The 23,617-nt window shown below is 31.8% G+C and overlaps 1 protein-coding gene across 16 annotated transcripts in view; it reads left to right on the top strand.

Moving 5' to 3' along the window:
- Positions 1-23,617, top strand: part of LOC120772369 (microtubule-actin cross-linking factor 1) — a 145,869-nt gene that overhangs the window by 29,335 nt on the left and 92,917 nt on the right. For 4 of the 16 annotated variants that reach the window (XM_040100955.1, XM_040100954.1, XM_040100943.1 and 1 more), the window contains exons 3-5: positions 9,921-9,982; positions 16,390-16,479; positions 21,105-21,275. In XM_040100955.1, the coding sequence (XP_039956889.1) occupies positions 9,921-9,982; positions 16,390-16,479; positions 21,105-21,275 (323 nt within the window). Of the gene's footprint in view, positions 1-500; positions 872-9,920; positions 9,983-14,558; positions 14,573-15,252; positions 15,313-16,389; positions 16,480-21,104; positions 21,276-23,617 lie in introns of those variants that run through there. The other 12 variants (XM_040100940.1, XM_040100938.1, XM_040100939.1 and 9 more) reach the window with 5 other exon arrangements.

Genomic DNA, 23,617 nt, shown 5'->3' with positions numbered 1-23,617 from the left:
CATTTCTCTTTGTAGAAAACCTGTTGCATGAAGCTGGTTAATACGATTTGAAACGTAGTAAATTTCATTTGTTATTTGTTTGCAACAGAGTAATTTTTATCGTTTATCGACGACAATGTCTGATTGTCGACGTTTTTCAATTATTCCATGTTAAGAAAGTTTCGATTTACTAATCAAAGTAAGTGTTTCTGTTTTTTTAATAAAGAAAATTTTATTGAAAATAATGAATATAAATTAAGCTTTTTTATTTGCAAAATTTATGAAAAAGTTTACAATATAACTTTAATATCTCTGTATTGTTTTGTACGGAAATACGATTATTCTAATTCAATAGACAATGATTAATTTCAAGATAATTTAATTTAAAAACTTTTTAAGGTCAGTTAAGTTAAAAAAGTAAAATTAAAAAATTTAACCGAACCAAACCAAAATTAAACCGTGCCCAAAAAGGTTGAATATCTAAATTTGAAAGGATTCTAAATTTTAGACGTGATAATTTAATTTTGTGTAGTAGATTTGGTAATGACATCCCACGCATATTATAAAGAACGATTGGGCTTCGATCCCAACGATATAAGCAATGAGCCGTCAATTGCGTCATCACCGCAGGTGCGGAAAAACTCGAAACACCATCACCCAGACAACCCACACAACCAAAACCACGCCAGCTCACAGAAACATGGTCGGCAAAATATTGCTTATTATTCACAGCATGCAGTTCAAATACCTGTTTTACAAGAAAAGGCAAGAATTGGAGATATTGATTTCAATGTGGAAACTAGTCCAGCAAAAAAAGCCAAACATTCCTCAGTGCCCTCACAGCAACCGTTGCCTGTGGGTGGCTATGAAGATGCTTTGACACAATTTAAAGGTAAATCAAAGCGATTGTTTTGTTTTGTTTCCGTCTTTTTTAAGTCCCATTATAATGATATAATTTATATTCAAATATATATAAAATACTTTAGCTTTCCGTGTACGCATATGTATATAAATATATAACAATATGAATATATTTAAAATAGAGGTTCTACTTCAATGCATTACTTGTTTGTGTAGTTTTTGCGGCACGGCTAACCTTTCGTTTTAATATTTTCAAACACAGTCTATATTTGATCTCAACTTTTGTCATTCTTAAATAAAGCAAATATGAAATATTTGTATTTAGTTGGAAAGTTCTTATTATTCACTCACAGCTGTGCATTTTTTCTTTACAGTATATATTCTACTATAATCTACATATATATGTATGTATATATAAATTACGTGTAACGATTTTCCGGGGGTATCTCTTAAACTACTAAACGAATTTTAGTTAAATTTTGCCCTAGTATCTTAAATTCTATGATTATAAGTTGATTGCATACAAATCTTCTTGAGTACCCCGTCTGAAAACTTACTTAGTTTGAAATAACTGCTTTTTACATAATGAGGACTTATAATCCATATATGTATAAATTTAACAGTATTTTGGTGATACTTTCTGTCGGTTGTTTTAAAAAATTCGTCCGCAGAATATTCAGTTTATTGTAAAATATATTAATTTTTTTAACAATAATTTGTGTGAGCAGATTTTAAATCTCTGTATATAGTATGTATATGATCATTTTCTATTATACCAATATAATGACATCACCATGTAAGCGCCCCTTAATATTAAGTTTTGATTAAACCGACTGTATTGTCATGAACAAAAATAAATGTGTATTCGCATGTTTAGATGGCGTCATAACGATTTTTTAACAACTTGTGAGTGGTTTCGAAAATCGCTTACTCCTACTCATATGTTTCTGTTATTCATTGTCATTATTCATAAGAAGTCGATAACTACCGACTTCAAACCTCAATTTTACTTATAAAAAGAGAAAAGGTTTGTTGATTCAGAAAATAAATTCTCTTTTGCTCTCTAAGAGAATGGGTTTGGGTATTTATTATGCAGTGCGTATTGAAATATATATGTGCATGGATTTTATGCACAAATTTCATTATTTTTCAACTATAAAGGTATACGCTTTTTCAATATCACTATGCTTATTGACATTTCAGTTACTTCAAATTATGGTTTACTGATTTGTTTGCAAAATAATATCTTAATGTCCTAATATCGGCATCATACTTTTTACACTATTTGTTCTACAAAAGTTAGGAGAGTTGTTCTTAAATTACTGATCTCAAATATTTATAAATCTATTATATTATTTATATGTCTTTAGAAATAAAATATTTTGATTTGCATTGGACATATGTACATATATGTATAACTAAGTAAAGAAAAAAGCAGTTTATAACTTATAATGTAATATTTAGTTGATTGTAAATATATAATAAATAGTTGTTAATTAAGTTGTAGCAAGGTATATTAAAAAGGTAAAATTATTAGAAAAGTTTGAGTTTGCTCTTACCCTTTCAATTTGTGTTAAAGGAGAATGACCTACGATAATACCTGGAACTTATTCATTGTACAACTCAAATATACATACTTACAGAAATGAAATAATTATTTATCCCACATATTTAACGGGTACAAAACACGTTTTTATTTCTCTTCATAAGTTGACGAGAAAATAGGGTATGGGTTTCTCTTCGGAGTGGCATATTCATACATGTGTTTGTATGAACGTATAACATTTACATATATGGCGTTTAGGTGTTAAGAAACTGACGTCATTCACCAATGCAAGTTTAATATGGCGTTCGTTGTCATCAGTTATAAGTTTACGTAGGTGGATTGGCCAATTTAAAGTTTTAATATTAATAGTGCATACTTATAAAATTAATCTGCATATATACATATGTTTCTAAAGTATTGTGAAGTTATTTTTTTCAATAAAACACACAAAATTTCTGTCTACAAAATCATCAATAATTTTTCCTTTAAGAAATTTGGTGTAAAAAGAAATATTTTTATAATATTACTTTTTGTAGTTGGACTATTATTTCCTTCTTTAAAATCTTCAAAATCAAATATACTATGCGTCGTCCTAAGAATGGAAACATATATAATATATAACATATGTATACGACAGAAAATCGGTTGCAGCCAGAATTACTATAGCATATTCTAGCAACTTCTAACACTTAAAGTTGAGTGAAATAGTTCCTGACGTATAATTTACTTTATATCAAATGGGTTGTGTTTTATTGCCCATCTTTACAATTTTTTGGTTCCATTGCATTCATAGAGCTGCGTCATGAGTAAATCTGTAATGTGAAGTGTCCCTTAACAACAAGTAATTTTCTTAAAGGAAAAATAGAAAATAAAAATTTTTATTACATCCATACACCGACGTTGCATACGGAATATTAGATCCTGACGTTCTCTCATTAGGATTTGTCCATATGCCTCCTTGACGTTAGCCAAAGTTGTGTTCAACTTGATGGATTCGCTGTTGCTACAACTCGTTTAGGAATTCTCAAACAATTTTTTGTTTGAATTCAGGTCCAGTGTTTACTCTGGCCGGGATATTACGTCGATCCTTTCTGATGCAAACCGCTCTTTAGGTAGTTTGGTCGTATGTTTTGGGTCATTATCCTGTTCAAACGTCTTTTTTATAGACATTTCCTAGCTGACAAATGATGACATAACCTCCTTCAACAGTTTTACATACCAAGCTCAGTTTATTATGCTATATATCAAATACGTAGCACTAACACCATAGTACGAAAATGAAGTCCATACCATAATGCTCAGTTTGGTAGTGTGCCTGGAATAATCTTATGTGTTTGCTAGTGAACGGACATACTTTCTAGACCCGGCTCCACCAAAACTAAGCAAGTTTTCATTCGTTCACATCAGATTCCGCCATTTTGTAGACGGCCAAGAAAGAAAGGTTCTTTTTTAAACTTTTTTATTTTCAAATTGTTTTCAAATAGTCTTCAATTGTTTTCTAAGTGTAGTAAGCGACAATTTAATTTTTTTTCTTATAATTTTTATGTATGGTTAGTACTTGATTTTAAAAATCGTATAATCAGTCTATATTATAGTATTGATTTTTGTACATTTTACTTCATGATTTTCTGCTTTATCGTTGAATTTTACAGCATTTTTTATCATTATGGAGCTGTATTTTACTATATCTTCGATTCCTTCTAGGTTCTGTCTTATTTCTTTATTTTTATTATCAATTCTCATTTCTCAATAGAACAATTTCTTCCTCTACCTACCAAAAGTGAAAGAGAAATGGCTTTTCAAAAAAATTTCATCAAAAAATTTGTAAATTATTTAAATATATTTGTTTGTCACAATTATCTAATAATTTTTTTTTAATTTATTGACACTAACGACAACCATTACTATTTTAATGAACAACTTGCTTTTTTAGAAGATACAAAAATGTGCCATAGAAAAAGCAGTAGAAGCAAATGTTACAGAATTTTTTCATTCTTACAATTTAATATGTCTATACTTCCAAAAAAGTCACTCTTGTTGGCTAAGCAAGTCAGATAATGTTAGGAAAGATCTTTAAATATAAGGTCCTCCGACATACAGTTTTCTATTTTTTTTATCTCGCTTAGATTTTGTAGGAAATTGATGCTCTACAAAAAAGGTCTATTATGATTTTTTCGTAAACCCAAACGTTTAAAAGATATTTACAGTTAAAGTTTGATTATTTTTGGGAAAATTTTTTATTTCTTATGAATTTTATAAGAAAAAAATTAATATGAATGATGAAACTCAAAGCTTTGTAGGAAATTTACTGCTCTATAAAAATGGTCTCTTATGGTTTTTCGATTAAGTTAAGCGTTTACGAGATACATATTCATCGTCAAAAATCAATGCATATTAAGGTGGATCAAAAAAAAAAAATTTTATTTTCGTTTGGCACTCTGAAAAATAGGTTCCTAGACATCTCTAAGAAAGCCTATAAGTTTCATCATTCATAATAATTTTTTTTTCATTGAGTTATAAAATTCATAAGAAATAAAAAACTTTCCCAAAAATAATCAAACTTTAACTGTTAATATCTTTTAAACGTTTGGGTTTACGAAAAAATCATAATAGAACTTTTTTGTAGAGCATTCAATTTCCTACAAAATCTACTAAAGAACAAGATATTTTTTCAAGTAGTTGGAAGCGAGATATAAATTTTTCTATCTGATAATAAGAAAAAATAGAAAACTGTATGTAGGAGGACCTTCCCGTTACAATTAAAAACTCATGTTTGGAGAGGCTTTCTTAGAGGTGTCTAGGAACCTATTTTTCCGAGTACCAAACGAAAAAAAAATTTTTTTTTGAATCACCCTAATGTATGTACATACATATATTTGATCCTCCCTCCTTGTATGGAAACTTTTTTATTTGACGAGATATCTTCATTAAGTTTGACTAATCCATGTTCGGAACAAATTAGCATATATGTATTTTCCATACCAGCTGAACGATCAAAATCAAGGTTTTGTAAGGAAATTTTTTATTTGGCAAGATAGCTTCACAAAATTTGGCGTAAATTACTTTTCATGGCAACACTACAATCTTAGAATAAATTTTTCAGATAGAATTACTATAACATATAGCCGAATAAAAATTTTAATTGTGAAGCATATTATAGCAGTGCAGCCGAAGTTTACGTTTTTTTTTGTTAGTTTTAAATTATGTACAGTGATGTGCGATGAAATAGAGCCAGTACTATCGAAATTATATAAATTGACAAATCATATAAAAATTCACTTTTTTCATTTATTCCTTTAATAGGTAAAAAAGAACAACTTATGAAACGTATATTAAAAAACAAATTAAACAGCTTAAGTCTAAAACATAAACGAAAAAATTCAAAATTCATTGGCATATCTTATTTCGGCTGTGACTTAAAATAGAGCCAAAAGTAATTATTCAATTTCAGTCGTATCTCATGACCTGAAATCAAAAATTTTTATGAAATAATTAAAAGAAACGATGCAACTATGTTAAAGCTTAGTGCAATATTTAGTGCAGTATCCTTTATTTTTTATAACTGCTGAGCAACGCCTGGGCATCGAATCCACTAGATTCTGGCACTTAGCAGCTGGAATTTGCTCCCATGCGTCCTTCACTGGTTTCCAAAGGGCATCTTTATTTGTTGGATTTTTTCCTCTAAGAGCCACTTTAACCTCTCGCCACAAATTTTCAGTTGGGTTTAGATCTGGTGACTGTGGCAGCCAGCATAGAACTTGGATGTTATTTTGACTAAACCATTCTTTTGTCCGCTTCGATGTGTGTTTTGGGTCGTTATCTTGCTGGAACACCCATCGAAGCGGCATGTTAAGCTCTGCGTAAGGCAACATAGTTTCATTCAAAATTCTAGTGTACTGCAAGGCAACCATTGCTGGCCAATTCACATGATCCTCGGCAAATTTTAATCGTTTTTTTTACGTTTCCTTTGGTTAGAAACGGTACCTTTCGAGCTGTTTTAGCCTTTAATCTTTCTTTGATTAACAGTTTTCTAATTGTTGAAGTATCCACATCCAAAGAAAACTGTTTCTTGAGTGCGGAAGAGGTCACAAACGGATCTTTTTTTAACGTGACGCAGGATACGCCTTCGCAAACTCTCGTTGGTTTTGGGCTTTTTGCCTCTGTTTTCTGGGATATCTTTGTAATTTATGGCGTTTTCAACCATTTTTTTTGAGCAGCCAACTAATCCAGCTATTTCTCTTTGACTTTTGCCTTGCTTTCTTAAATTTTTTATCAATTTTCTGCATTCAGTTCTGCAGTGTTTGGCTCTACCCATTTTTAGACCCAAAAAGAATTAAACACCCAAATTTACTCCAAATTCAAAAAACTAGAAACCTTTACTCACGTTTGCCTGAAAATTATATTGTATAAATATGTTTTAATGTCACTAAAAGTTTTACTTTATCGGTTGGCTCTATTTTAACGCACACGTTGCTGCACAGTTAATAGCACATTTTTACTGATTTGTTAAAAATGAACGCGAAGTTGAATTCAGAAGTATCGGGAAAATATACACAGACGATGTGAGTGCTGAACTACAGTTAGTTCATGGCATGTTAGATTCTTAAAAAAATTTAAGTGCAATAATATCATCAGAAAATGTATGGCTTTATTTCATCGCACATCACTGTATATTATACACAGACATAAATACTTGGTGATCCGGATGTAGAGGCTTATTACGATTTTTCAAGATGATTAGAGATCCATGAAGTCAATTGAGAGTATTGGATCTGCCCTTTGATGTCGCTTATCAGATATAAAATCTCCTACTTTAACCATAATTTGTCTATTATTTAAATAAGACTCCAATGTTTTATAAAATTCTAAAGGTAAATTTTTTTTAATCTTATATAAAATGCCTTCATGCCCCACCTGATCTAATGCCTGAGCTACGTCTAGAAATTTTGCTGAACAGTACTCTCTGTGCTCAAATTATTTTCTTAGTTCGTTACTAATTCTATTTACTTACTCTATCGTGCTATGTTTTCATCGAAAGCCGAATTCGTGCGTTGATATTCAGGGGTGTTGTGGAATCTGATAGTTGTCGGAATTAAAATTGAAACCGATAAAAAAAGTAGTAGGTGTCATGAATTCAGATATTATTGGTTTAATGTTCGAAACAGAATATGTATCGATTTTGAATGTCACGGAAACCAATTTTATCGGTTTTGCTATCAGAAACAAAGCAAGAATATAGTCGCTGACAGATTTGAACTGTAAGTTAAGAAATCAGGTCATTTTATTGTTACGAATTAATTTATCTTTATTTCTATAGGAGAAATAAAACACGAAATGTCTCAACTATTGAATTTTGAAAAAAATGTGATTTTTTTTGAGGTTTTTTTTTTTTGGGAGGGAAAAAAATAATTGATTAAAGCGAAATTTCTAGGGTTTATATTTAAACATCATTCGAAATTTTTTGGATACGAAATCTTTGATATTCTGCCTTTGGGAAGCAATTGCCCGATGCATCTCGCATGTACATTTGTCGGACGGCGGGCAGTATGCAGGTCGCAATTTCTATCGGAAACAAAAAATTCAAAGAGATTCATATTTGTTAATAACTTATGTTCTAGTTAAACTAAGATAATTTCAAAAAAAAAAAAAAAAATAAAATTCCAAAGTTTTTTAAAATTAAAAAAAAAGTGGTTTTTGACCAAAAAAATTGTACTTTATGTTGTTTAAACATATGTTCAAGCTTCTTCCATCTATAACTTTGGGCACATATTCTTAGATAATTTTTAAAGAAATGTAAGCAAAAAAAAATCGATTTTTTGAAGCTTCTAAAGCGGCTCCCCCCTTAAAGAAGCTTTACAAAACGTTATAAACGTAATTTAACACCCAAATGCGTCTTCATTCATTCGATAAATGTTATCTCTTAAAACCTTCCTTTAAATCGGAACTCATTAAAAACTTAAATAGGATTGCTTCCAAACGTATTCATTTGCAAGTTTTGTCCCATTAGTAAACAGCTGCTTCGAATATTGGTTTTGCGTATGTTCGAAAAGACGAATATCCAAACAGATTCCGTGACACCAATGAAAATCAGAATTGGTTTGCAATTCTGACAGCCAAGCAATTCTCTGGCATCATGACTGACATACATTTAAGATGAAATTCGGTAAAGTTCTAGATATTGATAACCAGCAGTTGCTATAACAAAAGACGTCATTCGCCATTAACTATGATTTTAGATTTATATTCAACCCTAACTAGAATACTATTAAAGTTTCATGATTATGCATCCAATTATACAAAGTCACAAAGTCGCTGCTCTTTTGGTTTATAATGGCAAATGTGAATTTCGTTTTTTGATAAATCACATCTGTTTAATTAGATACAAGCAGCACAAATGAAGCACTCCGTTCACACGTAGAGAACATAATAGAACGTACAAAGAAATTAAATAAGGTAGTTAACATTATTACCATTTCAGAGGAATCTGTAAGTTATATCATTCACGAAAATACTTTGAGCGCTAACATAAAAATGATGAAAATAAACATGTCTAACCTAATAACGAGTTTCTGCATCGATATGTGACAATAATGGGAATGCCATTACTTTTCTGAGTAAAATTATCATTACCTGGATTGGTTATTAAATTCATATTTAAAAGAAGTAACTGTGTACCCACATTATTGCTGTCAACATGAGCGCGGTTCTATACCTAAAAATGTCCCTTTGTCTAAAAGTGCAGTTCAGGGTATAATGAACAGAGTATATTAAGTTTGTCACGAAGTTTGTAACACCCAGAGGGAATCGTCGAAGACCCTATAAAGTATATATATAAATGATCAGTATGTCGAGCTGAGTCGATTTAGCCATGTCCGTCTGTCTGTATATATACGAACTAGTCCCTCAGTTTTTAAGATATCGTTTTGAAATTTTGCAAACGTCATTTTCTCTTCAAGAAGCTGCTCATTTGTCGGAACGGCCGATATCGGACCACTATAACATATAGCTGCCATACAAACTGAACGATCGGAATCAAATGCTTGTATGGAAAACTTTCACATTTGACAAGATATAAGTATTCACTAAATTTGGTATATATTATTTTCTAAGGCAACAATGTAATCTCCGAAGAAATTGTTCAGATCGGTTAACTATAGCATATAGCTGCCATACAAATTGAACGATCGGAATCAAGTTCTTGTATGGACAACTTTCACATTTGACAAGATATATTCACGAAATTTGGTATCTATTTTATTTCCTAAAGCAACAATGTAATCTCTAAAAAACTATAGCATATAGCTTCCATACAAACTGAACACATAGTTACTAACAGAAACGACCGAAGTTAACGGGTTTTCTTGTTTTAACTACATTTTAATTATTGGCAAGAATTTCTATTTGTGCAGATCAATAAGCCACAATTATGCACTTATTTACTATATTATATAGAAGTTTGTAGTCATATGTGTATTTTGATACATATGGACGAATTTGTATTAATTTTTGTCTATTATTTTCAATATATTACTAGATGAGCGAGATGCTATTCAGAAGAAGACATTTACGAAATGGGTTAACAAACATCTTAAAAAGGTATGTATTACAAATTTTATAGTATGTGTGTATGCATATAAAAAATAGCGGGAAGGGACATTAGATATTTCACCCACTTTTTACTTAGCTTAAAGTTTATCAATCTAAATTATTATTGAACTAAAAAACCTTCATTATTATGTTATACATATAGTATTTATGTAAAAGTGGTTTCATATGTTTACACATATGTATATAAATTTGTATAACAAAACTCGAAAACTGACAAGTTTTTACAATTCGAATTCAATTTAAATTTTTTAAATTTATGTTTCATATTTTCTTTTTGGCTTAGAGGACCGTAATTTTATATTTTACTATATACATATGTAAGCACATTTTAGGAAACAGCTCTATTTGTATAGAGGTGTCATTTAAAAGATAAGGAGTTTTAAAAACAACCATCCTTAATTTTAAAGTCTTAGAAAGAAAAAAATTATTTATAACTATGCCTTATGTCAATCTGAAATATAATTTAAAAAATAAGATGTAAACCCAGACTAAAAATATTTGTATACAAAATATTTACTCCAAACATCTGTCGAAACAACACTTAATATTTATGCTCTCCCAAAATATTGTCAGATTACATACAACGCGTAAATCTCGACAGGCAACAAGGGGTGATCAAAGTAGAGGTACCATTTTTAATAGCCTTTTTTGACAGATCACTCGTGAGTGTGTCAAGCTGCCATGCTATTTTTTCAGTATTGTTTGTCATTTAATCATATTGCAGTGGGGACGAAGAGCAACCTGAAGAGATTCAAGAGCTGTCACTTCCAAAGAAAAAGGTTTGGGGTGTGGTTTGTGGACCGGTGGAATTATCGGTGCATATTTCCTCAAAAAGGATGGCGGAGAGAACGTTATAGTCAATGGTGACCGTTATCACGCCATGATAACCAACAATTTGATGCCTGAAATTAAAGTTCGTGATTTTGGCGACATTTGGTTTCAACAAGACAACGCCACTTCCCACGCATAGCATCATTCAAAGATAATAGGTTGTCAAAAAAGTCTTGCGGTATTTTCGCTAGTTGGCGCTGAAAAGGCGTAGTTCTAGTTTTATTCGTCGCATCGGGTCATGCTATACCTTTTTGTAAAGCTCATTTCACGCGCTAACACGTGTTTGATTGATTGTCGTTTCTTTTAAGTCGTTCGTGAGTTATAGCGCCGCAAACATTGAGCAAAATAAAGAGAAAATACGGCATATTTAACAGCACTACTACGATAAAGGCAAAAATGCATCTCAAGCCGCCAATAAAATTTGTGCAGTTTATGGACCCGATACAGTTTCCATTTTCACTGCACAACGATGGTTTCAACGTTTTCGTTCTGGTGTAGAGGTGGTCGAAGATGCGCCACGCTCCGGAAGGCCTGTCGTCGAAAATTGCGATAAAATCGCTGAATTGGTCGAAAGAGACCGGCATAGTAGCAGCCGTAGCATCGGTCAAGAGCTGGGCATGAGTCATCAAAAATTCATTTCAATTTCAATAAAAAAAAATTAAATAAAAATACCGCAAGACTTTTTATGTTCTAAAAATCTTTATTTCTAGCAATATTGCCAATGGAGACTATACATTGCTAATGTTTAGAAATATATGTCCAAATATATATCTTAACGTTCAAATTTGGAGTGTAAGAGTTAGTATGTTCATACCTAATTTCGGTCCCGTGATACCAGGAAAAATTAAACGCCAGTACTTGTTTATGGGTTTTATGATTTGTTCCGTAAACTGCAGTTTAGAAAAGTAATATTCAAAACATGAAAAATACGATTTGCATACAATATACATAATATAGTATATGTACATATATGCAATATATCGGGTGATTTTTTAAGAGCTTGATAACTTTTTTTTTAAAAAAAACGCATAAAATTTGCAAAATCTCATCGGTTCTTTATTTGAAACGTTAGATTGGTTCATGACATTTACTTTTTGAAGATAATTTCATTTAAATGTTATGGCTGCGTCTTAGGTGGTCCATTCGGAAAGTCCAATTTTGGGCAACTTTTTCGAGCATTTCGGCCGGAATAGCCCGAATTTCTTCGGAAATGTTGTCTTCCAAAGCTGGAATAGTTGCTGGCTTATTTCTGTAGACTTTAGACTTGACGTAGCCCCACAAAAAATAGTCTAAAGGCGTTAAATCGCATGATCTTGGTGGCCAACGTACGGGTCCATTTCTTGAGATGAATTGTTCTCCGAAGTTTTCCCTCAAAATGGCCATAGGCCTTTTGAATGGCCTCTACGCGTGCATAACGTTTTCCTTTCATGGGCAAATGCAATTTTCCGAAAAGAAAAAGTCTCACGGTGCCATATCAGATGAATACAGGGAGTGGTTAATGGTTAAAATGTGATTTTTTTGAATTCTGATCAATTTTTGGTCGTCAGTTAATTTGTGCGAAACAACCCGTCCACATACCTTTCGTAAGCTCAAATGTTTGGTCAAAATGCGATAAATCGATGTTTTGGACATTTTCAATTCCATTTCCATGAATTTCGATGATGATTTCGGCTGATTTTTGCTGAATTCACGCACAGTTTCGATGGAATTTCCGGTGATCACGGATTTTGATTGGCCCACATGTTGGTCGTCATTTATGTCCTCACGACCACTTTGAAAACCACTCGTGCACTCTGCTACGGGATAGGCAATCATCGCCATAAACTTGTTTCATCAATTGAAACGTTTCGGTAAAAGTTTTACCAATTTTAAAACAAAATTTAATGTTGGCTCTTTGTTCGAAGCTCATTTTCCCACCGATAATACAAACATACTGATACTTAAAACGCAATAACCTAATTTCCAATCAATCAAATGAAATTCTCACTGGGCAATCGATAAAGATAGCAGACGCACCAACGCACCAGTCGACGCGCCACTAGGGGCGCTAGATTCAAAAAGTCCTGTTTACTTTGGAACCCACCTTGTATATATAATTATTATGTATTTATATTTATATTTGTTATTAAATTCCGTCTCTTTGGTTGAGTTTATATCTCTTTAAATAAAAGATATACCATTAAATAAAGCGATAATATATTTTAATTAGCAGTATAGCAATATATTGATTTGTGTTTTATTGATTTTAATACAAATGTATCGGATATGAAACTAAGTAATTAAGTGGCCGATATAGTACTATCAATTACTAACATACCAAATATGATTGAGATTCATTCACGGTCTCGTCGAATAACGAATATAAAATGCTTTTGGAACATTTTTATACTCCCGCAATCAGTTGCTACAGAGTATTATAGTTTGGTTCACCTAACGGTTGTACGTATCACCTAAAACTAAACGAGATAGATATAGGGTTAAATATATATGTATATATAAATGATCAGGATGACGAGAAAATTTGAAATCCGGTTGACTGTCTGCCTGTCCGTCCGTGCAAGCTGTAACTTGAATAAAAATTTAGATCGATAAAACTTTATATGTGGGTTCCCTAGTAAAAAAAAATTCAAGTTCGAATATGGGTGTAATTGGACCACTGCCACACCCACAAATCGCCATTAACCGAAAACATATAAAATGCCATAACTAAGTTAAAATATAAACCTGTAATTTGGTACAGAAGATCGCTGTAGCAAGGGGCACTTTTTTGAAAAATGTGGGCGTGGAGAATTATGGGAGCTGGAGCTTTGAGCGAAAAATTGGCAATGGCCGTGAAATCCCATATCTCGGGACCCGACCAACCGATTTCGACAAAATTTAGTTCGTGGCATTCAAACATCCTTATGTCACATTGTGAAAATGGGCGAAATCGGACAACAACCACGCTCACTTCCAATATAGCACAATTTTAAATTCCACTTGATTCGTTGAGTTCCAGTACATAAATCAGTAAGCAATTAATATAACGGGATAAAACTTTGTACAAATAATGTCTTTAATGTGTGCCACCTTATGATCAAAAGTTATTTAATTCCAATGAAAAATGTTCAAGCTCCTGGATACCGAAAATTTAGACCCCGTTTCCTATAGTTGACTTTTGTTCGTAAATGCCGGTCAATGTGTGATATATATAACTAAAATTAAGGGATAATCCTTCTCTAATAATGGTATTTCTGTTTGTCAAAAATGGGTTGAATCGGACCAATATTTCCCTAGCCCCCTTATACTTAGTATAAAGATTTTCGAACTTCGGATTGACTTTATACCGCATATATCGGTCAATATGTGAGTTATTCCAATGAATATAAGAGCGCGTGTTTTATTCATAACAGTGTATTTTTGTGCCTAAAATAGACAAATTTGAGCGAAAACTTGGCTAGCCCCCATATAACTAATATCAGGATTCTCGAACATCCGACTGGCTTTACTCTATATGATTGGTTTTACACCTTAAAGTATTTCCCTGGCTTTTATTCTTGCAAGTTGCAAGAGTATAAAATTTTCGATTGTTTAATATAAAGTTTTACCAACGCCTGAGAGTACTTCTTTGATCCTTAAAAATTGCGAGGTTATAAAATGTTCGGTTACACCCTTACCTAGCCTTCCCTTTTTATATATTTTCTTCATTATTTATTAATTTTAACTATTTAATCTGATTTTACAATGCAGCATTGGGAATATATTAAGGTAATTACATTCATTATTGACAAAAAAGTGACTAATAAAGTTATAAGTTTAATTTGCTTATAATGGAGCAATGGAGGATATTGTGACACAAGGCACAAAGTAAATGTGTCCACCTTATGAATATATAAATTGCATAAAGATAGATTTCTTTTACTATCATTAAAAGCAATGAAATCCTATTTATTTCGTAAGAAGAAGTGTTATACTATACATAGTATACATTAACAAGTTTTAATAATAAGTTACTTTATATTTGTTCGTTAGTTTTATATTCGATAAAAACCTCTATTTGTCCGTTAACGTTTGGACATACGTAATAATTAGGAATGGTTTACACAAATTATATTTTCTTAAAAGTTTAATTTTCCAAAATTTATTAATTATATTTATTTTGTTAATAGAAAATTAAACATAACTTTTGGAAAAACAATTTTAGTATAGTTGAAAACTCTAAGATATTTAACATACCTTTTATTTTATTTTTTCTTAACATGTTATGAAATGGGATTTCATTTAAACGATGCAAATTCAAGACGAGACAAATTTAATGCTAATTCAAATTTAGCTTTGACTAAAAATTTCTTTAAAATTTATAGCCATTCAGAAGTTATATAATTTACTTCCGGAATTCAAAGCCTATTGTAATAATATAAATAAAACAAAATCTGCTCTATTTTCAGAAATACACAATGTTACATATGTGTGTTTTCACTAATGGATATCCATGTTGTCCACCTTCAGTAAGTTTAAACTTTCATAGTTATAAAATGAAGTTATTTCAGTTTGATTACATCAGATTCCTATTTTAATTTAAACAATAATTTTATTTAATTTTTGCATATACATATAAAACCCCATGGTTTATTATTCAATGATTCTTAATTCACTGCCTTGCATTTCACTGATTGGAAAACAATTTCAATCTGAAATTTTTAGAAAAATACAACAATCCTGTTTTTCATAGTGAAGTTTTTGTAAATTTTTTACAGGTAGAGGACTATTGACTTTCATCCTATCAGTAGATTTTCTAGTAAATTTCGTTTTTATCGTTTATTCTTTAATTAGGTATTATTCGTACATACGTCGCATATATGTATAAACCATATTCAGATCAAGTATGAAGTTGAATTTGTCGCTTTTACTGACAGCATTTCGTTTTTGGTATATATTTTTTTCACCTGTACATCTTGATTTGTTCCGGTCTTCTCATTGTCATGGGAACAGCATTATATTCAAAAGAAGTGAGGTTATCAATCTTCTGCAACAGTTCACGTCGTATACTCATGGGCTATTGATGTAGCAAAAACACGTCACCGTTGAAACGTGACCGCATGAATTTTCTTTTCCATAAATACTTATATTATTTAAACTTATGTTTGTTAAATGTAAAATAATTTATTATATTTATTTTATTTTAGTTACATCAACATAAATGGTACTTATACAACATAAAAAACTATTTATTTTGTAATATTCACTTCAAACATTACTAATTTTAATACATTTTTTATTTTTTTTTATTGTAAATGTAACAAGTCTTTTATAACTAAATAAAGTTTTCTTATGAAGTCTAATAATTATTATAAAAGCTTAATTTGTAATAATAATGCAATATTTTAGTATTAATTGTGACTTTCGCAACTAACTTAAGAAATATTTTTGTGTTTTAGATATGTATTATTTGTTTTTAATCTATATTGTTATATATACGTATTGTTTTAAGTTTTTATATTATATTCATACACACATACAACAATATTTTGGTAATGGAAATTTTTTCAAAAGAAAATCATGTTTTTTTAAATTATTTTTAATAGGCTAAAAGACAAGTGGATGATCTATTCGAGGATCTAAGGGATGGCCACAATTTGCTAACGCTTTTGGAAGTTTTATCAAATGAACACCTGGTAAGTTAGAAATATAATTTCATGCTTATTTTAAAATATTAGAAATTATACATATGTATACATAAGTCTTTTTAAATAGTTTGCCGGGCAACAAAAACGTTTTAAAAGACAAGATCTTTATGTTAAGGTGCTACTAAATCGTTTCAAATTTTAAAGAAGACCGTGTAAAATAAAATTGTCGTGTAATAAATAAACTTTTTTAACATAAGTTTGCCTTAACTCGTTTAAAAAAATTGGACCTTCTATTAGTAATAACAAAAAATAAATATTGCTTTATACAACATAAAGTTAATTCAATTTTTAGCTTTCAACTTTGAAACAAAGAAATCGGATATACTTGAGATCATATCACACATTTGTTAGTAATTTTTATTTTTAAAAATCAGCTGTTTCGCTACGTAAGTGCGACTGGGTATTTTTTCCAATTAAAAACAGGTTCGTCGGTACTTGAAATTTGGTGACACATCCGCCTGACTCTATAGTTTCCAAGAGAAATGGATCGGTTTGCTGCTTCTGCATCAGCTGATGCACTCCCGACACTGCTGGTGCGAGCCGCTATCCGAATTTCGTTTTCGCGTCTTTTGGTAGAGCGTACAGTTGCATTGCATCAGTTATCCTTTCGACCGGCCTTTCTACGAGCAATGTTGAAACAAAATTTTTGAAGTAGGTTATTAGGGAAATTTTTAAGTTATTGTTAAATGAAAATCTTGGAAACAACAATCAGGTGGCCTGATTGGTGGTGGTAAATCATTGTGCTATCCGGATAAAATTCTTCACAAATTAGAAGCATTAGTGACATGGGTCATATACTGTTTCGGCTGCTTTCAGTGTTTTTGTAACGCTAATAACTCTTGCTTGATGACAATTTCTCAGTACCAAGACCTCATTGGTGTCCTGTTCACTTGAACTCCGTTCCACCTTTTTTCAATTCGTTGCCAGAAAATGTAGGCATATTTTTCCTCTTTGCCATAATGGTGCCAATGGCTGGAAAGGAAATAGTGTCCAATAAATTAACAGATATAAAAAACCGACTGAAGTACAATACGACATCTATTTCTGCCAATAATCTAGTTAATTTGAACACAACTTCCTCTCCCAGTGTTCTAGTTTTTTTTTTGAAGTTTCTTGCCATGGTATAAGCCACATTTTATACCACGTTTAACAGGCTTGAGAGGCATGCACTTTTTTAATGTGCCGCGCCCCTTGAACTTCGTCATTTATTTATTAATGCTTTGATACATACTATCCTGTCGGCATTGCTTTAGTTTTCTTCAAACATTCCACCAAATCATCAACATAGTAAGTTTTGGTATTATACTATGGCTTATCTAGCTGTACATTTTTGGAGTAAAGAAAGTAAATCGATCTTGTACGATTGCTTCTTTCACTGCCTTATTACCAAGCGAGGAGTAATCTTTGAGAGATGAAAGTTGATTGTAGCATATTACAACATGCATCCAACAACTGTTTTCATTTCATCCGCATTGGTTTTTGTTATTTCTTTTTAGTTTGAATTGTGCATTTTCATAAATATGAATCCTTTCATTTGTTTCCGAGGAAGCCTCAAACACCCCATCCCCTATTATTCAGCTGAATCCCTGTTTTCGTTGGAGCTGGAGCCACCACTTGATATGAATTCGACAGAGCTACGTCCACAAAAGTCTTCCATGTCGCTATTATTATCTATTTTTTATTCAGGATCCATTTTCTAAGAAAGCAAAATTTTTTTCCAACAGGAAATCACATTAAGCGCAAAATCAAAGTATTTTTATAAAAAAGTGTAAACAGGCGTCTAAGTTGAAATACCCTTATATTTAAATATTCTCACTCTAAATATCTTACAAAAACTTGGAAAACACTTTGAAAAACCAATAAAGCACTTAACTTTGCTCGCGTCGTAACTCACAAATAAAGTATTGTAAACACAAATGGCAGAAATATTAAACAGTACCTTATGTACAGGGTTTGTCCGGAATGTAATAGGACTGGCTCTGCGTCGAGGCAGCGCTGCCAGCGCGATTTCCAAGGATTGAAGCCGTCATGGAAGGCATTCTCCGGAATAGCCCTGAGAGCCGAGTGGCATGCTGTTTTGATCGCCTCTGTCGATTCAAATAGTGTGTCTTTCATCTAAAGATACATGACTCGTCACCTATGATTACGTTATTCAAAAATTGGGGGTCACTTTCACACATGTTCAAATTTTCTTGGCACATTTCCACCCGCCGCAATTTCTAGTCGTTAGTGAGCGCTTTTGGTACCATCTTCGCGCACACCATGCGCATGTTCAAGTGCTCCGTCAAAATGCCATAAACCACAGATTTTGATAAATTTAACATCTGGGCAATTAAACGAATACTTAGTCGACAGTACAAGTTCAAAACTTTTCGCACACGAGTGACATTATCGGTTTTAGTTTGAAGTCGCAGATCTCCCAACATCATCAGCGACCTCTTCCCCGCCCTCCTAAAAGGTCGGGTGCCACCGAAACACACCACTTCTTGCCAAATCAACTTTTAGTCATACCAAATGTCTCTGTCGCAGATTCACCGAGTTTCACACAGAATTTAGTTAGCTAGGAACGCCCTCTAGCGAATCCAGTCGGTGCGCGCATGCTCCGAAGTACAGTCGCGGCGAAAGAAAGTCAGTCCTATTACTTTCCCGACAAACCCTGTATTCAGGAATGCTTAACCCATTTCCGACGGCACCTAGATCCACTCCATTGATTTTATTTCAACTTTTTATTTTGCTTATAATAAAAAAATCTCGGTGCTTAAAATTTTTTGAGATTGTTACATTGAGCCGTTTAGCCACGGAATCAGAAAGATGCAAAATCGCATACAATTATTGATTTCACGACATATCTCGTTCATTTTCGACTTGGTGATTAATCAAAGTTGCTGTTCGAAAGATCGACCAATAGCTGTAAAAAAGTTAAAGACGATGTGGTATTTTCTACAATCAAGCAACACTGAATTAAACATTTTTAGAGATGTTTAAACTTTAGGTGTTGCATATAATACTGTGATCAAATTGAAAGGTGAATTTTGTCCATTTCATCTCCTTCAAAGTAATCCCTTCCCACTACAATGCACTTAATAATAATACCCAACGATTACCCTCCTCCCGCCCAACCGACGCGAGGGGCGCGATCCGCAAACGAGCGGAATTAGCCGAGTCATAAAAGGCAAGAGAGTTTTAAGCGTTGCGATCTTAAGCTGCTCAGCTACAGAAACAAAAATTTCAACAGCCGAAATTAAGAATTAGATTAAAGTTTATAATTTTTAAAAGTTACTTGTTAAGAGTAGATAAAATAATTTTTTTAATGGTAAAGAGTGAGTCTGTTAGATCAAATGTGCTGGAATGAAAATTGAAATCATGACATATACGGCGGAATGGTTCATTTAACTCAAAATTTGTTCTAGAAAATTTTAAAAGTAAGGGTCTAAACTGCCTGGTAGGGCGAGCGGGAACGTCAAAATTAATATCAGATAAAAGAGATGGGCTACAGACTGACCCATTCACGAGTTTTACAAGAAATATTATACCAAGCATCTCCCTACGACTAGCGAGTGTCGGGAGATTTATAAGTTTTAAACGGTTAATGTAAGGGGGAAGATTTAAACTGGAATCCCAATGCAAATGATTCAAGGCAAAAAGTAAAAATTGTTTTTGAACGGACTCTAACTTATCAGAATGGACTTGGTAACTAGGGTTCCAAACCACAGAAGCATACTCCAATATAGGCCTCACCAGAGATGTAAAAAGAATTTTTGTGGTAAGCGGATCTCTAAATTCTTTAGACCAACGTTTAACAAAACTAAGAGCGCCTTTAGCTTTAAAAACCGTGGAAGTTGCGTGAAGATAAAAATTGAGTTTGGGGTCCAAGTCAACGAATTTTCCAGTCATCATAGCACGATTCAGCTTTCCTTAATTGATTCAAAACGGTATCCTCGGAGTGGTAATGTGAATAGCCAGAAGTTACACGAAGGTAAATCAGGCGAATGCGGTGGTTGCGGCACGATATTAGTTGAAAATGTGGCGAAATTATCACGAATAACCAATGCAGAATGAGATGGTGCATTATCGCACTTCTTTGTTCAATAAGTTCAGACATAGTAAAAATCGATGAAAAAATTTATCGATTCGATAAACATTATATAAATTAAAAATTCACCTTTCAATTTGATCACTGTAATATCATTCGGGCCAGAAGCGTTAAATGATTTCGTCGTTTGATATTGATAAAGAAATTAATTTAACATGTTTCAATATTCTAATCACAAAATGTTTTACCCTTAAAATGCATACTTTTTTTATTTTGTTTCACATTTGGGGTACTCACAACCCGTCGTAAAGCATCGTAAAATCGTAAAATTATAAATTTTTACACTTGTTTAAAAAAATTGTTGTTGGATGTCATACAAAAATGAGTTTACACATTTACAATTCTCAATACTATGTTTTCGAATCGTTATTACTTATAACTTTATGAGACTTGTGAAAACCCTAATTAATTAGATATTTAGAAATAAATAATATATATGTATATGTGTTGCACAATTTTCAACTCATTATATTAAATTTACTAAAGTTTCATAAATAATATAAAATTTCTTCTTTTATAGCCACGCGAAAAAGGAAAAATGCGTTTTCATATGTTACAAAATGCCCAAATGGCCCTTGATTTTCTTCGTTACAAAAAAATTAAATTAGTTAACATCCGAGCTGAAGATATCGTTGATGGCAATCCCAAATTGACCCTTGGTCTCATTTGGACTATCATCTTGCATTTCCAAGTAAGTACGATGAAAAGCTCTTTTAAATTCGATTTATAGCATAATTTTTTGCAATCGTCGATTTAATATACCTTTAAGATTTTTCTTTAGAAATTTTAAATCTTTACATTTTTTGTAAAATCATTGTTCTTTTTATACGAAACAATTTTTTTTTAAAGATTAAATATATGAAAACCTAACCGTAATTTGTAACACACGAATTTCGAAGTGTTGAAATTGTTCACTTTAGGTTAAGTTAGGTTTCTTTGGTAGGCTCGTGAGCCACGGTTAGTTTTGGTCCTTAACAATGCCATAGGGAGTTTTGTTACGTAGTTCAGCGGCCTCACTATCGATACCTCTTCCAGTATCTCTTACCGTGGAGCCTCCAATTGTTTTAAGCCTTACCTGCAGTTATCTCGATCAGCCCCATCCTGCAGAAGAAAACGGTTCGCCACCGTGCATATTTATGTGAATTCGTGTTACTGGGACCTAATTCCTTTTCTCCCACGGTGTTTTTACATATCGGCACAATCCTGGTGGCAGTACATCTTTATATATAACAAAAACAAAAAACATTTAAATATACTTATTCTCTCTATTATTTTTTGTATTTGACTTAAAATATTTAGGATATATAAAAAATATTTCCTTGCAAATGGAGTATAAATCATTATAACACATTAAATCAACTTTATGTGTGACCTTCTATGGTATATTTGAAATCAGAAGCTATATATTTATTATTAATTTTATTACAATTAGAAGAAAATAAATATAATATGTAATATACATACATATGTATATAGTATATCGTTACAAACTAGTTTGAATGTTAATAATTTTATTACAGAAAAAGTGTGGGTAAAATGAGTTTTAAGTTAATATTATTTCGTTGCTCCCACGTTAATTTTTTTAGATTTGGTTTTGCAACCATTTTTATACTTATGCGTACGTACATATATGTATATGTATGTATGTGTCATGTTTTTACAACTATTTTCTTGAAAAATATTCCAATTTTATTAATTCATTTGACAACGACAAACAACGACTTTCAAGTTTGCCTACGTATTTTTTACCTTATCGCCTACGCACACCAAATAAACACCTAATGCAAAAACATGATTTGTGTGTACTTTACGTTGATGTATACAGACCATTTACACATGATGCATACATATGTATCGGCTCATTGCAGCTCGAAGGTGTTAAATACTTTTTCCGCTCTCGCAATAGCATCACTTAGGTAACTTTTTGCATCCTACGTAAAAGCGATATTTAATAAATATTTAAAAGTCCCTGAAAATAAGATAATTAAAATGCATTATTCAAATCTTTAAAATTTTTATACATGTTCTCATATGTTCCCACTAAAAATTTTAAGTGATTAGATTACATTTAATTTCTTCACTAATCAAGTCCGTTCTCACTGCCGTTGGAGAGAAGATAAAACAGATGTTTTTGCCATTCAAGAATTCACATCGCTTAATATTTATTAAAAGAAAACATTCTTATATAGTATTTTGTTATAAAAGCCGTCTTCTTTTAAATATTTTCCATATAATGGAAATAATGGACGCATTTTTTTATTTGGGAAGTCGATTTTCAGGTGAATTGAGATTCATTGCGTTTAATTCATTTGTTTGTTTAAATTTTTTTTCTCTTTGTAGTGTTTAAATCAGCTGGGATAATGTAATAGATTTCCAATGCTGATAAGTAGATGATGCTAAATCAGAGTCGCACAGAGAGTTTTCGCGTGAATTAGATTCATATCACCTCGGAGACGAGATTAAGAACTGTAATTTTTGTATTGCGAAATCTTTTAAATTTAAAAGATTAGTGGGATAAACTACTCAACAGCCGAAATCTTGTGATTAAGTGTCGGTCTGAACATGGTATTACATATACTCGTACTATAAGGGTATTTTAAATTTAAAATGCCTTATAAACATGGTAAAAATTGGAAGCAATTTTATACGGTATACATATGTACATATGTTCTAACATGATTTCACAAAGTGAGACTTTTTGATTTGAATAATTTGTATCAAACACAATAGAATTTGATTATACTTTGCAATAGTGGGATAAAAATTGGGTATAAATATTCCAGTTACCCTCCAATATCTTTTCTTTTCTTTGAAGGGTGTTGCGTCTGCGTTATAGAAAGTACCGAGGATCTTTTAATTTTTTAATGCGACAATGCACTATTTTGTTTTTTAGTAATCCTTTTATCAATGTTATCTACTGAATTAATTTCGTCATAAATGTTCTTTCTGAGTGAATTAATGTCAGCTGCAATTAATTGAGCAATATTATGTCTATTTGATAATACTTCAGTCCCACAGCGTTAAAGAGAGTAT

Source organism: Bactrocera tryoni, chromosome 3 (assembly GCF_016617805.1).
Source record: "Bactrocera tryoni isolate S06 chromosome 3, CSIRO_BtryS06_freeze2, whole genome shotgun sequence".
NCBI classification, from domain to species: Eukaryota; Metazoa; Arthropoda; class Insecta; order Diptera; family Tephritidae; genus Bactrocera; species Bactrocera tryoni.
This window is presented reverse-complemented; position numbering and strand designations above follow the sequence as displayed.